Consider the following 21,896-nt stretch of genomic DNA (forward strand, 5'->3'; position numbering starts at 1 on the left):
TGATGTATATTTCCCATTTACCTTCCCTATCCTTACCTGCAGACAAGCCTCTAATAGAGGCCTTGCGGGTTATTCCTATTTTATTTTATCTAGAAAAAAACGGATTACGGAAAAAATATTTTTAACAGAATTGCACCAACCGATTGTACCTTCTTATTTTGCTGTATTTGTGTAGGTATAATTTCGAAGCTGCAAAAAATATGCCTTATATTGGATATTTAAGGAACAGAAACAGACTTTTTGGTATAATTTTGTTCTAGACGTTCTTCTTCTAAGATAGTTCAAAACATTTTTTGACGTACCTACTCCAAACTATGAACATGTTTATGTTGTGTAAAACAGTGTTTATACTTAATACTTACATGTTTTAAACAGTAAATTTTAAAATGACTTCAGTCCGAAGAATTCCCTTATTTTAGAGCCTGCTTGCTCTGGACAAATATGGAAAACTGACAAATCATGATAAAGGGGATTTGACAATATAAAAAAGAAACGCTTTTGATTACAATAAAATGTATTTATCTTCGAAACGAAAACATAATATTTGTATCTTAACAATCACAATAATAACACAACAGATAGTAGTAAACACAGATAACAAAACAATATTTAAAAATTAGACTATCATATTGTATCACGTGGTGTCCAGGAATGTCTTGGAGTTGTCGAGCAGCCTCGCGAGGGGAGGGGGGAGGGAAAGGGGAAGGGGAGGGAAGGGGAACGCATTCAGAATCATATTATGTACACATTTGCTGTAGAAAAAGAGCACAAGACATATAATTTATTTTTTGTATAAAAATACTTGGCAACACTTAACGCTTACTTCAGTTCAATCTGGAAATAATTTGTAAGCTGGAAGGCCAATGGTTTACAAATGCAGTATATAATTCTAGTTATTACTCTTTCCATACAAAACACTTTGGAAGAATTGGAATACAAAAACAATTATAGGTAACTATAATACTGTACTACGCGGACACGGACAGTGGACAGTTAACCGAAACGCTTAGTTTAGTAGAGACTAAATAACAAATAATATAAATATTATTCCAGATTCTCAAATATCGTTCTAACGTACATAGTAGCTAAATATAAAATCAGATATCACGATTATTTATATTTCGGGTACCACGGGACCCATCATGCTAAACTGGAATCATCCGTTCCAGAGACTTTGCTATAGGTCCAGAGGATGGACGCCACTGTCGGAGGCTGGGAACTGGGTCTGGATCGACTACTCGCATCTCCGCTACCGTCGAGTAGTAGTACTGAGATCAGACTCCCAGGATTATCATCCCCGCCACGAGAGTCGCAAACTATTCTTAATGTTTTTGGGATAAGACACTCGCTTTACTTTCAAACATACAGTAAAATACACTTGTAATTGCCGGTAACTCGCGGCAATACCAGTATTAAGTACCAGGGAATACGAATAAAATTAGCAACCTCTTTCGGTACCTAATCCAGTCAATATGGCTTTCTCCTAATTACAAATCACGGATGGGTCCAGCACTGGCCGGTGCAGGGTCGGTGCCGGTCAGTCAGCGCGGGGCGGCGGGACCGGTCGGTGGCGCTTCACACGTTGGTGGCGCTTCCGTTGCAGCCGACAGTGGTGACTCCGATGGCTTCCGAGGACGCTCTGCGCCACTGTAACCAGGGGGGAACCTGTCACAAAAGCGAATACTCTTTACTCACTTACCGGTCGTTCGGCAATTAAATCGGTGTACATAATCAATACTAATCGGACAATTTTCTGGTACAATATCGTAATCGTAATGTTTATGGAATCTACTCGATAAATATACGTTAGACCGCGAGTAGAGGCCTTCGAGTTGTGGTCATATAGAAGAATTCTAGGAATTTCCCGGAGGTTTTCGACAGAATCGAAGAAGGGACACCTTGCACAGTCCTTCTCAGAGGGGCGGGCCACATAATACGCCAGGTTTACGAGGACGCGAGCTGCACCTCATACCTGGAGCTGAAAAGGGCTGCGGAGGAGCACTGCGGGTGGTTTTGCCGGAAAGGTCGATCGATATCTCATTGATCTTTCGACTGACTGGTTCTATCTGCGTTGCGTTAATTTTACAGAACATCGTATTTGTATTCTTAAGGTTATTACCGTTAGTTAATTTTGAAAAATGTGAACTATGAGCTCGGGGGCTGTCATAAGTGTTGATATAATAATCATCTCGATACAACATAAAATCCGCAACAGTGATTAGGAGAGTTGTTAAGAAGGGGAATCATTTAAATAATTTAAAACTTCATTATTAAAGAAAACGTTTGTTTTTTACCACTTTTTTACCAGCTTATTTTATGACTAGTTTCGGAAGCTAAACTTCCATCTTCAGTTCTAAGTGTAAATTTACATGTTTTACAACAAAGTAAAAGCCGAAACAATAAATAAAACTTCGTTCCTTTACAAATCTTGTTTCGTTATTATACAATATAATTGACTGCTTTTGGCATGCTAAATTCACTGTTCGTCAATTGCCACGATATTTTTTTAGGAGGGACGGAATATTCTGACTCCTCGTGGAGGCATCACGATGAGGCATTGTTTCCCGGACCGTCCATCGGTAGCGCCGGGGACGGGGCGGGGCGGGGGCGGGGGCGGGGGACGGGCGACACGGAAGGGGCGGAGTAGAGACATCCGGACTTCCTGTAGGTAGCACTATCGGTGAACCTACAGAACAGCCATCCTCGGTAGTATCTGGACAACAGTAAAACTCCTCTTCCGAATTCGCGGAACTCGCGATTGACATGTTGGATAACATCCAAACATTTTGTGGAAAATTTTTCCAAACATGACACATATTATAGTAAGCGGCTGGGTGCTTACTGGTCTTACTTACTCTGGTGCTGCACGCGACGATTCCGTACATCAAATTTTTATCTCGTCTCATTCATAATAATAAAAAAAGTTTTGTACAGCTGAGAGTCCGACAACTGTGTGCTCTGCGTAGGAAATTTGGCAGAAATCCAGATTTCTCGACACCAACTTGACTAGTAGGTACGTAGATAGCGTCGCTCTTCTGAGTATACATATGTCGTGTCTGCGTTTGTACAAATTTCACAGCAGAGAATTACATGATCGCAGTTGTAAACTTTAATTTGCCTTTATAAGCTCCAAAGTGTATATTTTTATTAGATAATGTGTACATTTTTTCAGCGAATTTAGGTATTCAAAATGATTACCAGATTGGAATTTGCGATGTTACAATAAAATTTCCAAAAAAACAGTCGGGACAGTAAGTCTGGAGAGCGACGATATGTACTTAATTAAACATACCGATAGAAACAAAACATCGGAAATAAATAGTGAATAATTAGTTTGCTTTACCCATAGAGCGATTTTCCTCCACAACAGACGACGAACGGCCGGACGGACGAAGATGAAAAAGATGATGATGCCCTGGACGGCGTTGAGTAGGTCGCTGCAGTACCACAGCGGACCCGGCCCGCCCGCGGCCCACGAGATGACCTCCAGCAGCCACGACAGTCCCATCACCAGAAACAGCACCAGGCACAGCCGGAATCTGTCGAGCGGAGTCGGGCCGGTTACCGAGGGACGGCACGCGAGACCGAGCCGGGCGAGAGCGCCTACCGACTTCTCGCTCTACCATGACCGCGAGTTACGCGGGTCTGCTCGTAAATACATACTATCGTTTGACTTCGACATATGCACCAACTACTCTAGATAAGTGCGATCGGGGCAATGAGTAAAGTAAAGGTGTTACTATCTATCTGTACACTACAGATAGTCGCGATAAATATGATAACGGTTTCACAAACATACTCGTATTATTATGAATTTTGTACCGGCATAATTCGGATTTGAAATATATATACCAGGAAACTATTTTTATTACAAATAAACTTGATATGATATGAACACTTAAATGTAATAAAGTTTGTAATTAAAATATGCTCGATAGATTTTATTAAAAAGTGTACGAATATCTAACTCGGATTCTTTGGATATTTTACAATGAGTCAGAAATACGAAATATTAGTTACCTATTATACTATAAGTCATTATATTAAGAGACAAAGTCAAAGGTAAACGCAGCAAAGGTGGCATACTTATATCCTACATTTGATTACACTCGAGAGTGGTTCCGCTGTAGTACTAAATCGCTGTTTAGACCAGTTGCAGACAGAACAGAAACGATGACTGCCAACCTTCAGTGTGAAGCGGTACAATAAGAAGTACGATTATAGACAATACACAAATATGCACGATAAACTATTTGGTATGTGCAGATGTCGCTCACTCCTTTCAAGAACGTCATAAATCAAAAAACTTGATTTTTCAGTAGAACGTTTTTAAAGTTTAAAAATAAAATACAATGTATTAAAAATAAATATCAAGACACTTATTGAACTTTTTACTGTGCAACAGATGTTTTCAGGTAAAACCTGAAGGTTTTTTCTCCATTTGAAAAATATTAAGCATATTTAAAAAAAATAATCAAACAATACCTTTTCTTCAAAATGCAAAACTACACTTTTTGCCCTGTAGCGGGTAAATATTATGTTAAAAATATGCCTCTTTTGCTGGGACGTGGTACATTTTATGGGCATTCCGAAAACATGCACAACTGAAAATTGACGATTTTTGATTTATGACGTTCTTGAAAGGAGTGAGCGATGTGTGTAACGCTTTTATAACGTCCATCGATGTACATGTAAAAGTTTAAAAATATAACAAAAGTACTTTGTTAAGATACTTATAGTATATAATATTTTAATTGCGTAATATACCTACTATACCCTTATGCAATTTGTATGTGGATAGGCGTATGTATTTACATACTGTTTTATTAATATACGGAAAGGGCTCCGTAAATATACACGATATTATAAGACATGTTCATTTAGGTACTCAGTAGGTACTCACGTAACTGCTTCACAGCTGTATATAAGTAAAAGCATGTATGCACAGAGCGATGATAAAAATCTAATTATCATTAATATCATTATTGTGCCTTATATGTACACATTATACACATAAGTACTCTTAATTTAATATTTATATATGCATGGCATAATAAGCTCGAATCCGTTACTCAGTTTCCGGTAAACTGAAATGAATTCGTACTTCGTGTTGTACAATAATCTCAATACGGTTCTTATACAGCTCTTTATTATCTTTGTACGTTTTTTTGTTTATGACAATAGCCAATTGAAATTAGAATTTCCGTAACAAGATAAAACGTACATATTTTAACACGATACCAACATTATAAACTGATATTTCCGCGGCTTGAATTTGTGTCCCATTATATGATGGCTCGGGAGAAAAATGTAAAATTAAAGTATTTGACTGTCGCATGTCTGGCGAATGCTGAGTGCATGTAGCAAACAAATCCTAGCGAGAAAACGTTTAAAAAATATTCGGCTAATGATAAGGCTGGGAGGTATGCGGAGGGGGGAGTAGTAGGAAGAGTTATCTCCGTTATGACTGTTTTCCATTAAAACTTCGGCATCCCTAATCGGGGATCTACACCCCCCCTCCCCCTGCCCGGCTGGAGCCCTAGAACAAGTTGCAGTACCCCCCGCTAGTACCTACCGTGATCAACTTTCTACAAAGTGTGAAGTTGTGCCCAACTGTAAGTAGTAGGGGATACGTACTCGTCTCTATTAAGTAGTATAATATACGCGAGTCTAGTTAGTACGTCCTCGCAAACTACCGCCAACCTAAATAAATATTTACAAAAGACGTTCGAGTAAGGAAGCCTTCGATAGTAAATATTTCCATACCGCCTGTTTGAGTTCTATTGGGTGCGGGTGGGTGTGGGGTATAGAAGCGAGCGGGAAGGTACGCACATTCTGGCCGAGGTCTCGATGCTGGAGAGGCTGCGGGCGAGGGGCTCGGGGCGCCGCGCGTCCAGGGGGCGCGTGACCTCGGGCCCCGCGCCCACCACCTCGAGCGCGCCCGCCAGCGAGAGCGCGGCGCGCTGCCGCGCCAGCGAGTAGGCGCTCAGCGCGAACAGCACGATGTTGGCGCCCAGCAGCACGCTCACGGGCGCGTAGAAGTAGGCCAGCGTGGAGGCCTCGCTCTGGAACCAGCAGCCCGCGGCGCCGAAGTTGGGCCGCAGCAGCGACAGTGGCAGGCCGGGCGTCTGGTCCAGCAGCAGCGTGAGCAGCGTGATGAGCGCGGGCGCGCCCCAGCCCCACAGCAGCCAGGCGGGCGGCAGCCCCGAGCGCGCGCAGCCCTCGTCGCTCGGGGCGCGCACCGCCGACCCGCCCTCCCGCCCGCCGGGGTTGAAGCGCTTCCTGCGAACGGACATCCTTTACGCGTGACCATAAGCGAAACAATACCATTTCGAGAAAAACGTCACAAATGGAAATATACCCACCACATGGGTATCTTAATGGTAAGATATCCAAAATGCTGGATCTGTTTTGGGGGGCAATTTTAATTTTATTATTAACGAGTTGATCGTCTCTTCTTCGTGTGCCTTGTTAGGTCCACCCGGCGCGCTGGGGGGATCACTATAGCAAAAGCTTCGCGGTCCTGCGCCGTCCAGAACAACTCCTCTACTCCTCTCATCCCGGTCCAGTCGCGAATGTTGCGAAGCCGCGTTATCCGCTTTCTGCCAGGTGGCAGACATCGAGGACCTCCTCGGCGTTCTTCTATTTTCCCATCATTATAATTTGCAGAATGTTGTTACATTACATTACTCACTCGCTACTGTATATTTACAGTAGCGAGTACTCAATTGTTTCCAGAGTGAAAATATCAGTTTTTTTATTAAAAAAAAATAATGTGATATTTTTCAACACCGTTGAAAGATAATATACCAAAAAAGTGCCTATTTAGTGACCAATTTTTTTTTCTTAAAAAAAAAAAAAATTAAAAGAATATATCAGTTTCGGATTCACATTACTTGGCGACTAGTGCGCAAAGCTATAGAGCTTAAACAATTCGTTTTAGACATAATGTTATGCAAAAATTTTACGAAAGTTCTTTCTGTTATAATTAATATTCGGATTAAGCTACTGGGTAACTTTTGCAATTATGCTTCGTGAGATTTCAACTATCCCAAAATGTTAAAAGTTGATAGTGAAACAAAAATTTATGTTAACATTATCCTTTCCGTTTCTAATAGTTGGTGTTGTAAACATATTGATTTTATTTTTATTTCTTAAATATACATGTACATATAATTTATCCGCATTTTGGCTCCTCAGGCATAGCCTGTGTTGAGCCGAAACACAATATCCTAATACGTATAGATTGAAAGACACGCGTGCGTCGCTTCGGTTTCAGAGCGCAGATCTTCCATAGTGCATAAATAAAGGCTCGGAATTAAAATAACATTCGTCGTTTTAAATATTTTAGGAAGAATGTAGATTCGGGATTTTAATTTTCATTATTCAATTAGCACATCGGCCCGAGGGAATTAAAAAATAATGAAGGGGAGCGCCGGAGGAGCCTCCCCGTGGCCTGAGCGGGGGAGGGGGGGAGGGGGGGCGGGCGGTGGGAAACTTCATTAAAAAGGATCAAATCATAATATTTTCACATCGTGCGTGAACATTTTCCGGTCTCGCGAATCGGGGATTAGAGGAGATAATGGATAGCGGATATGGGTAGTACGGATGGGTAGTACGGACGGGTAGTACGGGCAGTGGTGGACTCACTCTATGTTGCAGTAGGTCTCGACGCAGAGCAGGTTCAGCCAGAAGAAGCTCGCCAGGAAGGCGAACTGGATGACGTGCGCCGCCATGACGCACAGCACCTGCGGCAGGTCGGGCGAGGCCAGCTGCGTGGTGGCCAGCGAGAGGAAGGCGGCGCCCAGGCAGCCCGTGTGCGCGGCCAGCACGCGCGCGTGGCCCTCGCCCGTCAGCGCGCGCACCTCGCGCAGCCAGTGCGCGCAGCACGTCAGCGCCAGGAAGGGCACGGACACCAGCATCACTGGACACCGGGTACAAGTGTTTACTACTGACTCGTCTCGACATACGCGAACAACAATATGGATGTCTGAGTGATCTCTTTATACAGGTGTAACATTCACCTTTCTGCTCATGATTGACGACCACACTACTAATTTTTTGGAACTTGTATATATATAACCAGTTTATGATTCGTTGCGGGCCCTGTAAATACTCAGACTTTCACATTCTTCTTCATCTATGTTGAGATGTCGATATAAATAACTCCTAGGCAGAGAAACCCAGGTTTGTTAACAAGGATTAGGACGCACTGAAAAATCTTTTAACGTTGCCGGTCAGGTTGGTCCATGCACGCGTAGGTTAGAGTACTAATTACACTCCAAAAAAGAACCTTCGTAAACTGAGAAATCTCAATGTTGGCATAACCGTACGAGCGGGGGGGGGAGGGGGGGACCGGGTAATACGGTCGAAATGACAATGGAATGGAAATATTGGAAATTCGGCCTCTTAAACATTGACATACATACTCGTATGTGATGTAGGCATCGCTAATAAGTAATAAAAGAGCGAGTCAGTGTTCGGGAGGTTAAATTCGGTAAACTAGGGTTAATTATTTTGAAACCCGTGATTCGGAATGGGCGGAATGAGTTCAGTAGGCGGTATCCTTCTCGTTAATTTCAAACATAATAGGTAGTGTGAGTCTGGTGTAAATAGGTAATATGCGACGTACGAATGGCGATGAACATGAGCCACGCTCTGTCCCTGCTGGAGGGGCCGGGGTCCTCGGACTGGAAGCAGACGAGCGGCAGCGCCAGCGCCTCCCCGTCCACCCAGAAGGCGTCCACGCAGAAGTCGCGCGGACCGAGCATGGGCGGCAGGTGGTAGGGCGCGAACAGCGAGCCGTTCCGCAGCAGGTAGAACTCGTCCTTGCTGTCCCGACCCGGCTGCAGCATGTACCTGTCGCGGGCGAGACGGTTAGCACAGACAGCTAGCGCGCACACCTGACGCGACTACTCGGCCCGTCGGACACTCACTTGCCGTACGGACACGGGTTGCCCACGATGGTCTCCCACTCGTTCACGTCGTAGTCCCAGAAGCCGCTCCGGTTGCTGTCGAAGAAAATGGGCTGCAGAGGGAGGGTGGAGGGGGCGCATTCGTGCGACTCCTCGGACAGGTTCTGCCCTACGGGGCAACACTTGCCCACCACGGCCATGCGGCTGCCCGAGTTGCTCGCCTGCGTCTGTGGACCGAAAACCGAAACACGGTAGTGTAAATTATTAACGTAGAATACATACAAATTGATATTATTTTCAATTTATATTTCTAATTATCGAGCATCGGGAAATATGAAGGTTACTCGCGACGAGATGACGAGTAATGATTGCTCGAAAATTACACTAGACTAATCTGGGTCGTCGGGAATCCTCTCCCAGAGGGTAGAAGTGCCCCCTGCTCCGCCGCCTTCTGAACTCCACTATCGCGAGAAAACGAGTATCTACATCGCGTTCTTTATTATCTGTTCATATACCTACCATAGGTACAGGTACACAAGGTAACTTACAATTTTTGGGTGAGGGAAATTTATGAAAATATGCACTTGTGTATGTCCATTGGTAGAAAAATCCGATAAATACTGTAAATAAGTAGGGAGGTACATTTACATCTAACGACTGCCAAATGTAGAAAAGGTAATTGATTTATTAACGAGTACACATGTACGTGGGTGGTATTTTATATTCGCGGAATGAGAATGAAAGAGTTGACACATTATTATTTTTTTCGTCGATTTTTAATTTTTAGGTGTAAGTATAAAATTTTAGTCCATTATTATGTTCAGTCGTTCAGTGGCATTCACTGAAACAAGTAATCATGTTGACTAAATTTTTACAAATGTCTAATATTATGTTTTATGTGATAATAAATTTTGATGAATAATCGCTTTTAGATTACAAGTCTATCTATACTTTGAAGATTAAAGTAAATAAAAACTAATAAAAATAATTACATTTTAAAAATTATATTTATAAAAAAAAACTAAAAAACAGAGATTCATTGAGCATCTCAAAAGAAATATAACAATACAAAATTTGCATAAAAATATTCTGTGTATTCAATAATTACACTGTCATTTATTGGTGCTTCAATTAGTAATACGGATGATTGTGATTTGTCATAACGATATGATACTATATATCAGACATTATAAATATGCGATATATGTCAGTGATTCCATATTTTCCAGATAACGAGAAAAAATCGCATCTATTATATAGTTCCGGATTTTGTTGTTAATTCGTCGGGTTTGTCAAAACACAGTGATAAATATTACTTAGATAACGCGTGATACCTCAGTTGTTCATATATAGGATCTGACGTACATATACAACTATCTCATTCTATCGCTTCGTAACGCGTTAACGTCGCTATCTTTGGTCCTCTCCCGTGGCATCGGAAGGTGTAGCTCTTTTTCTTCTTCTCTCTGCGTTATATCTTTCTTCTCTCTCATGTAACGAAATGTGCTTAGTAAACGTGACGCGTCTTTGAAATTAAACTCTCTATTCGCGTCCAATCATCGATTATCGAATAGCCGCCTAAGAAGTTGCAATTAAAAAATGAAAATGAAGATTACTTTTGGAATTCAATTTTTCGTGTGGCGACAGAATCACGATGTATTAATTTTTTTCCAATAGATAAAACTCGAGTGGAGTTAGACACTTCAAGGATTAAGTTCACGGTGTAGGTGGAACTGAGGTCTGATCGAGAAAGATTCCTTAGACTCGACTTAGTTACTGGAGACCATGTTTGACGGTTTTCAGGGCTGATAACTATCACGTCTTACATGAATGTGTTCGCTAGTAAACGAAGTGATAATAGCCCGTTGCTCGGTTGAGCAGGTTTAGCGGAATACACGTGTACACGTGTACAGTGCACAGGTACGGACGCAGGCACGATGTACGTACCGAAGGAGTGGCCCCCGTGGGGCGCGCCGGAGGGGCCGGGAGGGGGCGGGGGAGGGCGGGAGAGGGGAGGGGCGCTACTTCACGAAATAATCAATATATTCTAACCTCGTGCGCCATCATTTTCCGCGATTCTTAAAATTATTTCGTATACAGTATACAGCATACGGCGGTGTACTGTACACATGTACGCGGATTAGAGTAGGATGTGGCGGGAACACCGTAACAGGTGAAATTCCCGATGGAAATTTAGCCACTCAATTACCTATAGATTATCCTCTCGGAAACATGATGTACCTAATATACTACGATCATATTATTATTACTAAACAACTAGTATTTACAGCGTCGTAAAACGGCGTGTCTTTCTTATTATGAAAACGCGATAAATGATTAACTCGTAACTCCGTTACTACAAAACAAACTAACAAAATTGGTAGACCTACATATACTCGTATACGTATTTTATATACGAGATTGAATAAAACGTATAATTTAAGTTCAATTTTTTCATTTATAAATGCTTTACTCAATATTGTAATAAGAATATTGAGTAAAGCAGGACGAACCCACAACGAGTCGAAATAAGTTGGAAGATGGTTTTGTTGCTCTCTTTTTCTATTATAAAGTTAATAAAACCTAATACCTAACCTTCATTTGAAAGCCGATCGTAGTCTACTGCTTTACCACAATTATTTATACACTTAAAATATTATTGAATCGGTAAATTATATATTTTTGTCAATTCATTTTGAATATACCGTGTAAAGCCATCCGCATCATAATGTCTCGAATTGGGAACTGCAGTGGAAAAATAAACGTCATCGAAATTAGTTCGGAAGTGCCACAAAACCCGATTTCTCCATACGAGCCCTTTCCGGTGTCCGGTGGAAAAGTGAACTTCTCTAGAAAGGTCACAGAACCGCACTTCATTTTGTACAAAAATGCAGTGTTACGCAAAAATAAAATTATTGAGAAAGGATTATATAAGGTAATAAGGACTTCCAAACTTTCACACATGAATGGATTGTATAGCGTGCAACACGTGCAAATGATGAAATTATTTATATCAAAATAAATGTTTTGTTTGGGCAACGTTCCGCGCGCTTCGCCCATTTTACGGCCGCCATAAGCGTCTAACCGAGAGGACTATTCGCAGTGTGGTGCATAAATTTGAGTCCACTGGTTTAGTAATCAATCAACCAATACCTGTACGTCAACGAAACGCAAGGTCTGCCGAAAACATCGTCGCTGTCCGTGAGGAGAATCTGAGGCAGTCGATTTCGCGTCGCTCACAAGAACTCGGCCTTTCGCAGATCACAACTTTTTACAAATTTTGCGATGATTACCAACTTCTTTTTGCCTGAATTGGAAGATATGGACACCAACGACACGTGGTTTCAACAGGATAGCTGTGCGTGCCACACAGCTCATGCCACATTGGACACTGCCATATCACGTGGAGGTGATGTGAACTGGCCACCGAGATCGTGCGATTTGACCCCGTTAGACTTTTTCTTGTGGGGTTTACTTTAAGTTTGTGGTTTGTGGCTTATTCGCAGGTCTATGCGAATAAGCCACAAACCACAATGACCCTCAAAGCCAATGTACCCATCCCATAGATCAAATTCACCGTGTAAAATTGGACATTTCGGATGAGCGTCACCCATAGAAGCTGGGCGGACATTTGAACAATGTTATATTCCATACATATTGCCGTTGATGGGCCATCCAAATTATATAAAAATTTGAAGTTATCTCAAACATAATTTGTTTTAATAAAATTTAAAGAAAGGAAGCGAAAGACCCTAAATAAGCACGTAAATATTTAATCGAATTTAGCCCTTATTTTAATTGAATTTAATACCATTGATTAAAAAATTATAAAAATGTGATATTAGAGTTTATTTTACTAATATCTCAACAAAACTGGTGGATAGGGCACAGCATTGGATCACCACAGAGTTACTTAATTTGATTGGTAATACTCGAAGTGTTCCCAATTTTTTTTTAAAATTTTAATAAAAAAAACTAGTATACCGTAAAAAATTAAAAAAAACCTCACTTTATTGTTCGATGGTTACACCCTTAGCGCGGATAAAAGCATCGAGTCTGTCCGAGAAGGCTTCACACCTGCACGTAGTTTGATGGTATTTTGTCCCATTCTCGGCGAAGAGTAATATTTATGGGGTCGACCGTCTCACATGGTTTGGTCAATACTTGGCCTCCAGAATGGACCATATGAAAAAGTCAATTATGTGTTAAATGAAGCTGGGAACATTGAATTGGGAAACGATCGGTGAATTACTTCGGGAAATTTAAGATTTTGAAAAAAACAAATATGTATTTACATTTTTATTTACACTGATGACTCGATGAACTTCATAGCGCCTCAAATTGATTTGATTGTGATTCTTCATAAGTGATTATCAATCCTAATCAATCTTCCAACTGCAATTCTTTGATACGGATTATATTGGGCGCATCGTGTACGGTTTGAGTTTCGTTTGGTTATTTAACGAATTCAATGTATGTTATTTACATGAAAGATAAATGCCAAATGAACACTTAATGCAAAGCTTTCTGGTAAACTATGATGATTGTCGTTCTATGTCTCCGGCGCGTACATGAACAAAGATGATGGTTTTCACAAAAACAAATGTTTAACGTGCGCGAACTCTGCATTCTGAATCTATTCGCTCGTCGTTCCTATTCAGTCGCTCTCGCATTCGAAGAAATAATAATAATTGGGACGAAAACGACAGGGAATTGTTTTCAGTCACTCCAATCTGTCGAACTTACCTCGACAATTTTACATTATTGATATCCTCAAACTCTCGAGTCCTCGAGTCGCTAAAGCATATTTGAATGGATTACTGGTTATGTCAAAGCCTGCAAAGTCAATTTACCTTTAAAGAATGACTGATCAGAATGAGTTTTCGCAAAATGTAAACTCGGTTTGAGCAAAATTTCTGAAATTCCACTTGTTTTTAAGAAATAACTTTTTTAAATATAATAGATTTCACTCACCGAGAACTCCATCCGTTGAATGTAACTCATGTGGCAATTTCCATTGACATTAACGCGGGTTCATCATATTTTTTGTATATTCCGAAGGGAAATTTATTTTTACCTACATACTTATAATAAGAAAATGAAGGAAGTAAAAATTTCCTTTTTTATTTCTCGGGACGAACGTTTCAGGAATCAAAAAATGTCAGTCGGCGGGGGGAGATTTTCGGTTGAATTTATTTTCAGATTTTTTAGGACTCCGAAAATTTTCACCGCCGACGCAAAATTCTCGCTTTTAGGTTTTCAGAATTCTTCTGTACCCCGCTTTAAATCAGAATCTTTTTAAATATTTATATGATAAACATAAATTCAAATTTAAGAAAAATTAAATTCGTTGGCGTATTTTTACTAAATAATATTATCGCGGGGTAGTCGAAGTCGGGAAGCCTCTGTCAACAACGGTGACATGTCTCGACGTACCGAGAGGAGTATAGTACAGTAGTACAGTGGTACAGTAACAGGGAGTGGGCCTTAATTTGAATACAACCAAATATTAGTAGGTACGTAGGTATCTGAAAGTTTAAAATTGTACGGGGAAGCCATACAGATTGTACGTTTAATGAGTTCGGGGTATTATTATAGGACCATGAGAATTAGGTATTTGTAGGGATAAATAGCACTGGGTGACGAGCGACACTATGATATAGTGTCACTATATTACAGTGACTAGTAGTGACTGGTGCTAGTGGTGACGCGTAGCACATCGCTGCTTATGTTTATATTTGTCTTTTACGCATTTTTTGCATAATTAAAATTAGAAAATTATAGTAATACAATAATACAAAAACGAGTTCTATAATATTTTAAAATTCACGCGAAACACGATGCATGACAGCCGTCTCAATACGCGAGTTTCGCGATACAAAGTCGTCGCTTGTATGTACGTATGCGTGTGAATGTTTAGTGATGCCGGTATTGCCGTATAATTACCATTCTGTACGTGGACGAGAAGGTTTATTCATCATCATTTCATTCAGTAAAATCAAAATTTTATAACCCGATGAAGGAGTAGGGGGTCATGTCGACCCGGTACTCTATGAGCCATTAGATTCAAGTCAAGTCAAGTTTATTCATCGAAATCACTCTCAAACGAGCGAAGGTGTAATGAAAAAAAGTTTATTTATTCGACAAAACATGTATAGTGGTATGAATAATATACAAAAATATGGTTACTTTATTTGTATTTAGCGAGGATTGTGTTAAAAATAAAAATATATTATCCGGACAACTGGCAGTGCGCTTCTCGCGAAACAAAATATAATAAGGAAAAGCGATCACTTCGCTCTGCTGAATTACTAACAAAGTACATACTCCCGAGGAGATAAACAATGTATTAGAATTTTCAGTACTCGCATAAAATAGAGTGATATTGTTTTTAACTTTTGAACGAGCATCGGTCGGTCTCGGTTACAGAGAGGTAGTTGATTGGCTTATAAATTTGAACTTACGAACGCGAACGGTCAGGAAACTAAATTATAAAATCTACGACTCGTACATGTATCACACATCATACACGAATAGATTCTACAATAGATTATTTAAAATACATATCTACGGATATAGGACGATTTGAGATTTGGGGGACGGATGCATAAAACCATTTTAATACCGATCAGTGTTATACTTCATCAATCCGGAAGATGCGGATGAGAAGTTTAGGATTCGGGGCGATTTATTGTTTAGAAAAGGTAAAGTAAATAGTAAGCGAAGTTTTTACCTTGTCGCGGGACGCCCCATTTCCCGGAGGAACCTCCGGCTCCGGGGCTCTCCTCTTGGCGCGGGAATCTCCGTCACTATCGGCACTGTCAGCGTAGGGCACCGCCAGCAGGCTGGAGAGCAGGCGCGCGGCCAGCGGCGCGGGCGGCGGCGCGGCGCGCGGCGGCGGCAGCGCCAGCCCCTGCCGGTCCCAGTACTGCGCGCGGCCGGGCGCCGCCAGCGCCAGCAGCAGCGCGCCACACAGCGGCAGCAGCATGGCTCGGCACTCGGCTCGGAACGCGAGCGCGGACACTCTCGGCGAGCGACGAACGCGACGTATACGACGCGCCGCGGTTCGGCTGATACTGACTGACTGCCTCCCGCCGCGCGCCGTACTATCACCCCCCCCCTCCAACCCCTCGCATGCCATGAATGAATCATGCAATATCGCTCGGATGTTACCGAAACTTTTCCGGTAATTTCTCTGTATTTAAAAACGTTTAGGCACAAAGTCATTAATTGTTTTATTATTATTGTACAATAAAATACACTCGACTACAAGTTGACAGGCAAATAGATAGATGTAATAAAACCACGCAAAAAAGGGAAGGGTAGTAAAAATCATCACGCTGCTTTCCGCAGGGGTAGGCAGGGAAAATAGAACGCCACACCATTCTGTCCAAACATTCCTTTTCCACGTTCATGCATCTCCTCATACATAATTTGGCATAATCGATCGTCCCAAGTTTTTCTCGGTCTTGCTCTGCTCCTTTTTCCAACTACATTCACCTCATAAATTTGTTTTACCGTTCTTTCCTCACTCATTCGTTCCACATGTCCAAACCATCTCACACGCCTTTCTTAAATTTATCGTTTTGTCGCACATTCTTCTGAGAGATCGCATTTCGTAATATTATATTCAAATAAAATATATTTTTTTATTGAAAAAATAAATATTTTATTATTAATTTACAGTGTTGTCTCGCATAACGAACGTTAAGCACAACGAAATTTCTGTTCGTCCATTACGCCACTCGCGGACTGTATCGGATCCAGGGAGAAGCAGCAGAGGACACTCGGGTGGTGAGGCACGCGAGCTCGTTGAAGAACACTGACAACTGAAGAGTTCCAAGCACTTCTAGTCCAGCGACACGATGAAGCTCAAAGAGGAGCTGACAACGAGGAGGAGCAATCAAACCAACCAATATCAACTGCCGCCATCGAGAACATGCTGGTCAAATGGGTTTCTGCAAGGTAATCAGAATTTAACATAGCCTAGCAAAACTTGACTAAACCAAATTAAACCTAACCTAATCTAGCATCAAAAATACTAGAATCTTACAGTTATGTACTAACCTAACTTAACAAAATTTCATAACTTAACCAAACTTAACATGACTTTCATCCCAGCAATGAGCAAACGCCGTGAAGCCAATGAATAGCTTTTGGTCACCTCGTGCGTGTGTGCGTTATTGAAACGGGAAGCCAGAAAAGGATATTTAAAGAATTCTTACTTACAGATCGTTTATTATATAAGCTCGTACACATCAATTACTATTGATAATTACTATTAATATTTAATCTAATGAATTAATGAAATATAGAAGTACAAATGTGAAGCTAGATAAACACGTCGGTTAGGACCAAGCGGTGCAGGCAAATCTCGGCCTCTTCTCTTCGGTTGGCCGCGATCGTTGATTTCGTTCGGGAATCTCCGTAGCGAATTCGTATTTTTCAGCGGTACCAATTTGGCGGTGTAGCTAGACGCCTACAAGCTCAAACTGCATTATCCCTCCTGTTCTCAATACAGATTTAAATAACTCAACATTTTACCTTATTATATTATCCTTCCTGTTCTCAATACAGATTTAAATAACTCAACATTTTACCTAGAAATAGGCCTTTTTTTTTAAACAAAAAAATTCCGGAATTATTTTTTTTTCTTATTCAAATATCATTTAATATTCATATTCAAATATCATTTTGACGAATTATATAAATATGTATTGTATTTACGTATACAAAAACATTGTTCGTCTGATTGGTTTGGAAAATTTAAAAAAATATACTTATCCATGAAAAAAGGTGCCGGAACGCCGTTTCCTCGCGTTAGGGCGCTTGTCCACTACACGGTTTCCGTGTAATTCCGTGTAATTATACCGTCCGGCACGTCAGTTAGCGTTTTAAAACGACGATTGGCTTGTGCTTTTGTCCATCTTTCTTCGGATCGGTGCGTGAATACGTTACGCGTAAATTCGATCACGCTATAATGGTAAAGCGTGATCGAATTTATGAAAAATTAAAGCGAATTTATGAAAAATTAAAGCGACTACGATGGCGTAGTCGCTTTAATTTTTCAAAACCGGACTGCCGGACGGTCGAATCCGGGTAGTGGACAATCGCTCTTAGGGGGCTAGTGCACTACCCGGAATTTCACCACCCGGCAGTCCGTTTTTGACAAAGCGACTGTAACAGTTTAGCGAGATCGTATTTACGCGCAACGTGTTCACACACCGATCAAGAGCACCGATTCGAAGAAACAAAAGCACAAGCCAATCCAAGCCAATCATAGTTTTAAAACGCTAACTGAAGTACCGGACGGTAAAATACGTCCAATTTTTGACGTTTTAATCCCCGTCAACGAGAGCACAAAATTCTCAAAGTAAAACACTAAACATTGAATTTTGTTCAGTTTTGTAAAGTAAGATTAAGTTTGGTTTTGTTAAGAAATGTTGGATTAGGTATTTTTATGAGAGTTGCATTTATTATTTACCTACAACATTTTGAGTGCGTCTATTTAGACGCACTCAAAGTATTTACTTGTTCACAAAATCTGGATTATCTCCAATTACAGGGGTCATTTTCATATAATTTTTTGACATCTCATCAAAGATGAAGAAGAATATGGAAATCTGGGCATTTACGGGGCTGACGACCAAGAATTTGAATAGTGTGGTTGTCAATAATGGGTGGAATTGGTGAATGTTACACGTGTGTAAAGTGATCACTTAAACCAGCCTATGACGGTCGTCAGCCCCGTAAATGCCCAGACTTCCATATTATTTTTCATCTTTGATGAGATGTCAAAAAATAATATTATTTACCTTGTAAAAAAAAATACCTACGAAGTTTATATTGTAGATCAGTTAGTGGATTTTTGTTATTTCTAAGCAGGCCTTTTTTACATGTAAGGGCGTTTGTGCACTAAACGACGCGCACGTGCACGTGCACAACGCATACGTGATCGCGTGCACACGCACTCGTGCAAGCACACGTGAAATAACACTTCTAATCAAACGTGCAAAGTCACGTGTCAGCTCACGTGCAAATACACGTGCACTCACGTACATGCACACGTGTAGTAACACGGCATTTACAGTGCAATAAAACGAGCATTTATACGTGCAATTACACGTGTTATTACACAAGAACACATGCATCTACACGTGCAATAACACGTGCATTTACACGTGCAATTACACGTGCATTTACGCGTGCAATGACATGTGCATTTAGCTCGTGCAAATACACGTGCATTTACACGTGAATTTAACACGAGCAATTACACGTGCAATTACACGTGCAATTACAAGTGCAATTACACGTGCATTTATGCGTGTTATTGTACGTGTATTTACACGTTAATTGCACGTATAAATGCACGTGTAAATGAACGTGTCAAATGCACGTGTAATTGCAAGTGTAAATGCACGTGTTAATGCACGTATAAATGCACGTGTAATTGCACGTGTCATTGCACGTGTAAAAGCATGTGTAATTACACGTGTAATTGCACGTGTCATTGCACATGTAAGAGCACGTGTAATTGCACGTGTAAATGAACGTGTTAAATGCATGTGTAATTGCAAGTGTAAATGCACGTAAAAATGCACGTGTAAAAGCACGTGTAAATGCAAGTGTCATTGCACGTAATTGCACGTTAAATGCACGTCTTCTTATTGCACGTGTAAATGCACGTGTAAATGTACAATTACACGTGCAAATACACGCGGAATTACACGTGCAATGACACGTGCATTTACACGTGCAATTACATGTGCTTTTACACGTGCAATAACACGTGCATATAACGTGCAATAACACGTGCATTTAAACACCTTCGTTCAAAAACGTTCAATAACACCTGTTATATCACGTGCATTTACACGTGCACTAACACGTGTAAACGAGCAATAACACTTGAAATTACACGTGCAATACCACGTGCAATTACACATGCAATCACACGTGCAATTACATTTGCAATGACACGTGCAATCACACGTGCAATTAAACGTATAATTACACGTCCAAGTACACGTGCACACGCACAAGTGCAGATGCACACGTGCACAATCACATGTGTACACGAGCACACACGCGTAGACGTGGACGTGTATGCTCACGTTGAGGTTATCAGCAGAACTCAAGTTAGATTTAAAATATGGGTATCCCGATCCCCCGGGATTGTTTAGAGGGATTTGGTTCGATCATTAACAAGAAACGTATGTTCACGGGAATAACGGTGGTGCGAGGGAAATATAATTGAGAAAGGTATTTCTTCTGTAGAAACAATCTTTCTTTAGGTTTTTTTTTGAGGTTATCGTTTTCTGACAAGTTCAAGTTGATTGGAAATAATGACAACGAATATTGAGACGACGGATCAATAATGTATTATTGTTAGAAACTGAATCTTCCTATTTTGTACAATATATTAATGAACAAAACTTTTAATTTTATTTAGAAACCGATACACGGAGAAAACAACGCGTCAAAAGGAACTGTCAAGTTGATTGGAAATGATGACAACGAATATCGAGACGACAGATCAATAATGTATTATAGTTAGACACCGATTCTTCCTATATTTTTTTTACACACTGTATTATAATGAACAAAACTTTTGATTTTATTTAGAAACCGATACACGGAGAAAACAACGCGTCAAAAGGAACTGTCAGTGACATCGATAAACACAAATGAAGTCAGCAGCAAAACGATCCTGACCAAAACAAGTATTATTAAAAAGGGCAAGTAATTTTTCCATGTCTTTGCATTTTGCTTTGACCTTTTTGCACAATCGTCATTACGTATCATCATAATATGAGTTCATTTCGACTTATTTACCTAACATATATTCGTGTAACGTATATCCGATATGGATATAACGTATATCCGATGGCGTATATGTTAACATCTATGTACATGTATTAACGTATATACACCCATCATTGGGTGCTAGGTAAAATGAATCATCAAATCATATACCTCTTTATTCGCTAACGACGAATGCAACGTAAATATACCATCAAGCTTACACGCATAAATAACACCAATACACGTACAAACCAATCAAATCAACCAATAATCAACAACAACAGCAATAAAGCAATGATCAATAAAGGTTTTTTTTTTTTTTTTTTTTTTTTTTTTTTTTTTAAGTCCCTGACGTTTCCCCTTACAGGACAAGTCATCTACTATCCTTCTCCCTCGCCTCTTAGAGTCCTCCAATCGCACGCGCATATTCCTCCATAGACTATAAAATCATATGTTTTTCGATCAACGACAATAGTGAAAAATAATGAATTCTTCTCACTTGTTCATTTCAGGCACACTACCGCCACCTGTCTACCGGTAGAAAGCAGAAAGCAGATTTCTTCTACCATACATCGATACGGAGTTTCCTACTATTCGTCTACAGGTGACAAAATATCTTCATAAAATGGTATGTTTAATTCATTTAATTATTTTTTTTGTCTTTCATTCATTTTTCGCTACTTAATTTAGTTTATTTTATTCTACTTTGCGTACAAGATAACAGTTTTGTAAAGTGGATTTTATCTTCTTCTGTTTATTTATTTATATTTTCTGTTTGATTTTTGACAAATTTCGTGTTTACTTACGTTCTTATGTAAATAAATTAATTTAATCTTTTTTGGCATTCGCAAAGGCGAAACATAGACATTTTAACTTCAAAAATCTGAAAAATCCTTTTGATCTTTTTCACTTTGATTTTTGCTCTTTGCCCTTTGATCTTGGCCCTTTGACCTTCGACATTTACCTTTGACATTGACCTCTGACATTTTTCTTTGACCTTTGACATTTTTCTTTGGCCTTTGACATTTTCCTTTGACCTTTGACATTTATCTTTGACCTTTGACATTTTTCTTTGACCCTTGACATTTTCCTTTGACCCTTGACATTTTTCTTTGACCTTAGACATTTTCTTTGACCTTTGACATTTTTCTTTGACCTTTGACATTTTCCTTT

At 40.3% G+C, this 21,896-nt stretch overlaps 1 protein-coding gene and 1 long non-coding RNA gene across 5 annotated transcripts; one reads left to right on the forward strand and one right to left on the reverse strand.

Annotated features, from left to right (window-relative positions):
- Positions 1-495: 495 nt before the first annotated feature.
- LOC148301956 (G protein-coupled receptor Mth2-like) lies at positions 496-20,582 on the reverse strand. 4 transcript variants are annotated; one of them, XM_088272448.1, is made up of 7 exons: positions 18,752-20,582; positions 15,649-16,181; positions 8,937-9,142; positions 8,633-8,859; positions 7,651-7,924; positions 5,833-6,282; positions 496-1,665 (listed from the first exon to the last, which is right to left on the reverse strand). In XM_088272448.1, the coding sequence occupies exons 2-7, from the start codon at positions 16,054-16,056 to the stop codon at positions 1,542-1,544; spliced, it is 1,689 nt and encodes a 562-aa protein (XP_088128574.1). In that variant the 5' UTR covers positions 16,057-16,181; positions 18,752-20,582; the 3' UTR covers positions 496-1,541. The 4 variants fall into 4 exon arrangements, with proteins under 4 accessions (XP_088128574.1, XP_088128572.1, XP_088128573.1 ...); XM_088272446.1 differs by lacking the exon at positions 18,752-20,582 and adding an exon at positions 3,344-3,539 and having other exon boundaries at positions 15,649-16,105; XM_088272447.1 differs by lacking the exon at positions 18,752-20,582 and adding an exon at positions 3,344-3,539 and having other exon boundaries at positions 496-1,647; positions 15,649-16,071.
- LOC148301957 (uncharacterized) lies at positions 12,863-16,555 on the forward strand. Its single transcript, XR_015838721.1, has 2 exons — positions 12,863-14,883; positions 14,997-16,555. It is a non-coding gene; the product is annotated as an uncharacterized LOC148301957 (long non-coding RNA).
- Positions 20,583-21,896: the final 1,314 nt, after the last annotated feature.

Source organism: Brachycentrus maculatus, unplaced genomic scaffold (assembly GCF_059751285.1).
Source record: "Brachycentrus maculatus isolate JH-2025_06_01 unplaced genomic scaffold, ASM5975128v1 h1tg000498l, whole genome shotgun sequence".
NCBI lineage: Eukaryota > Metazoa > Arthropoda > Insecta > Trichoptera > Brachycentridae > Brachycentrus > Brachycentrus maculatus.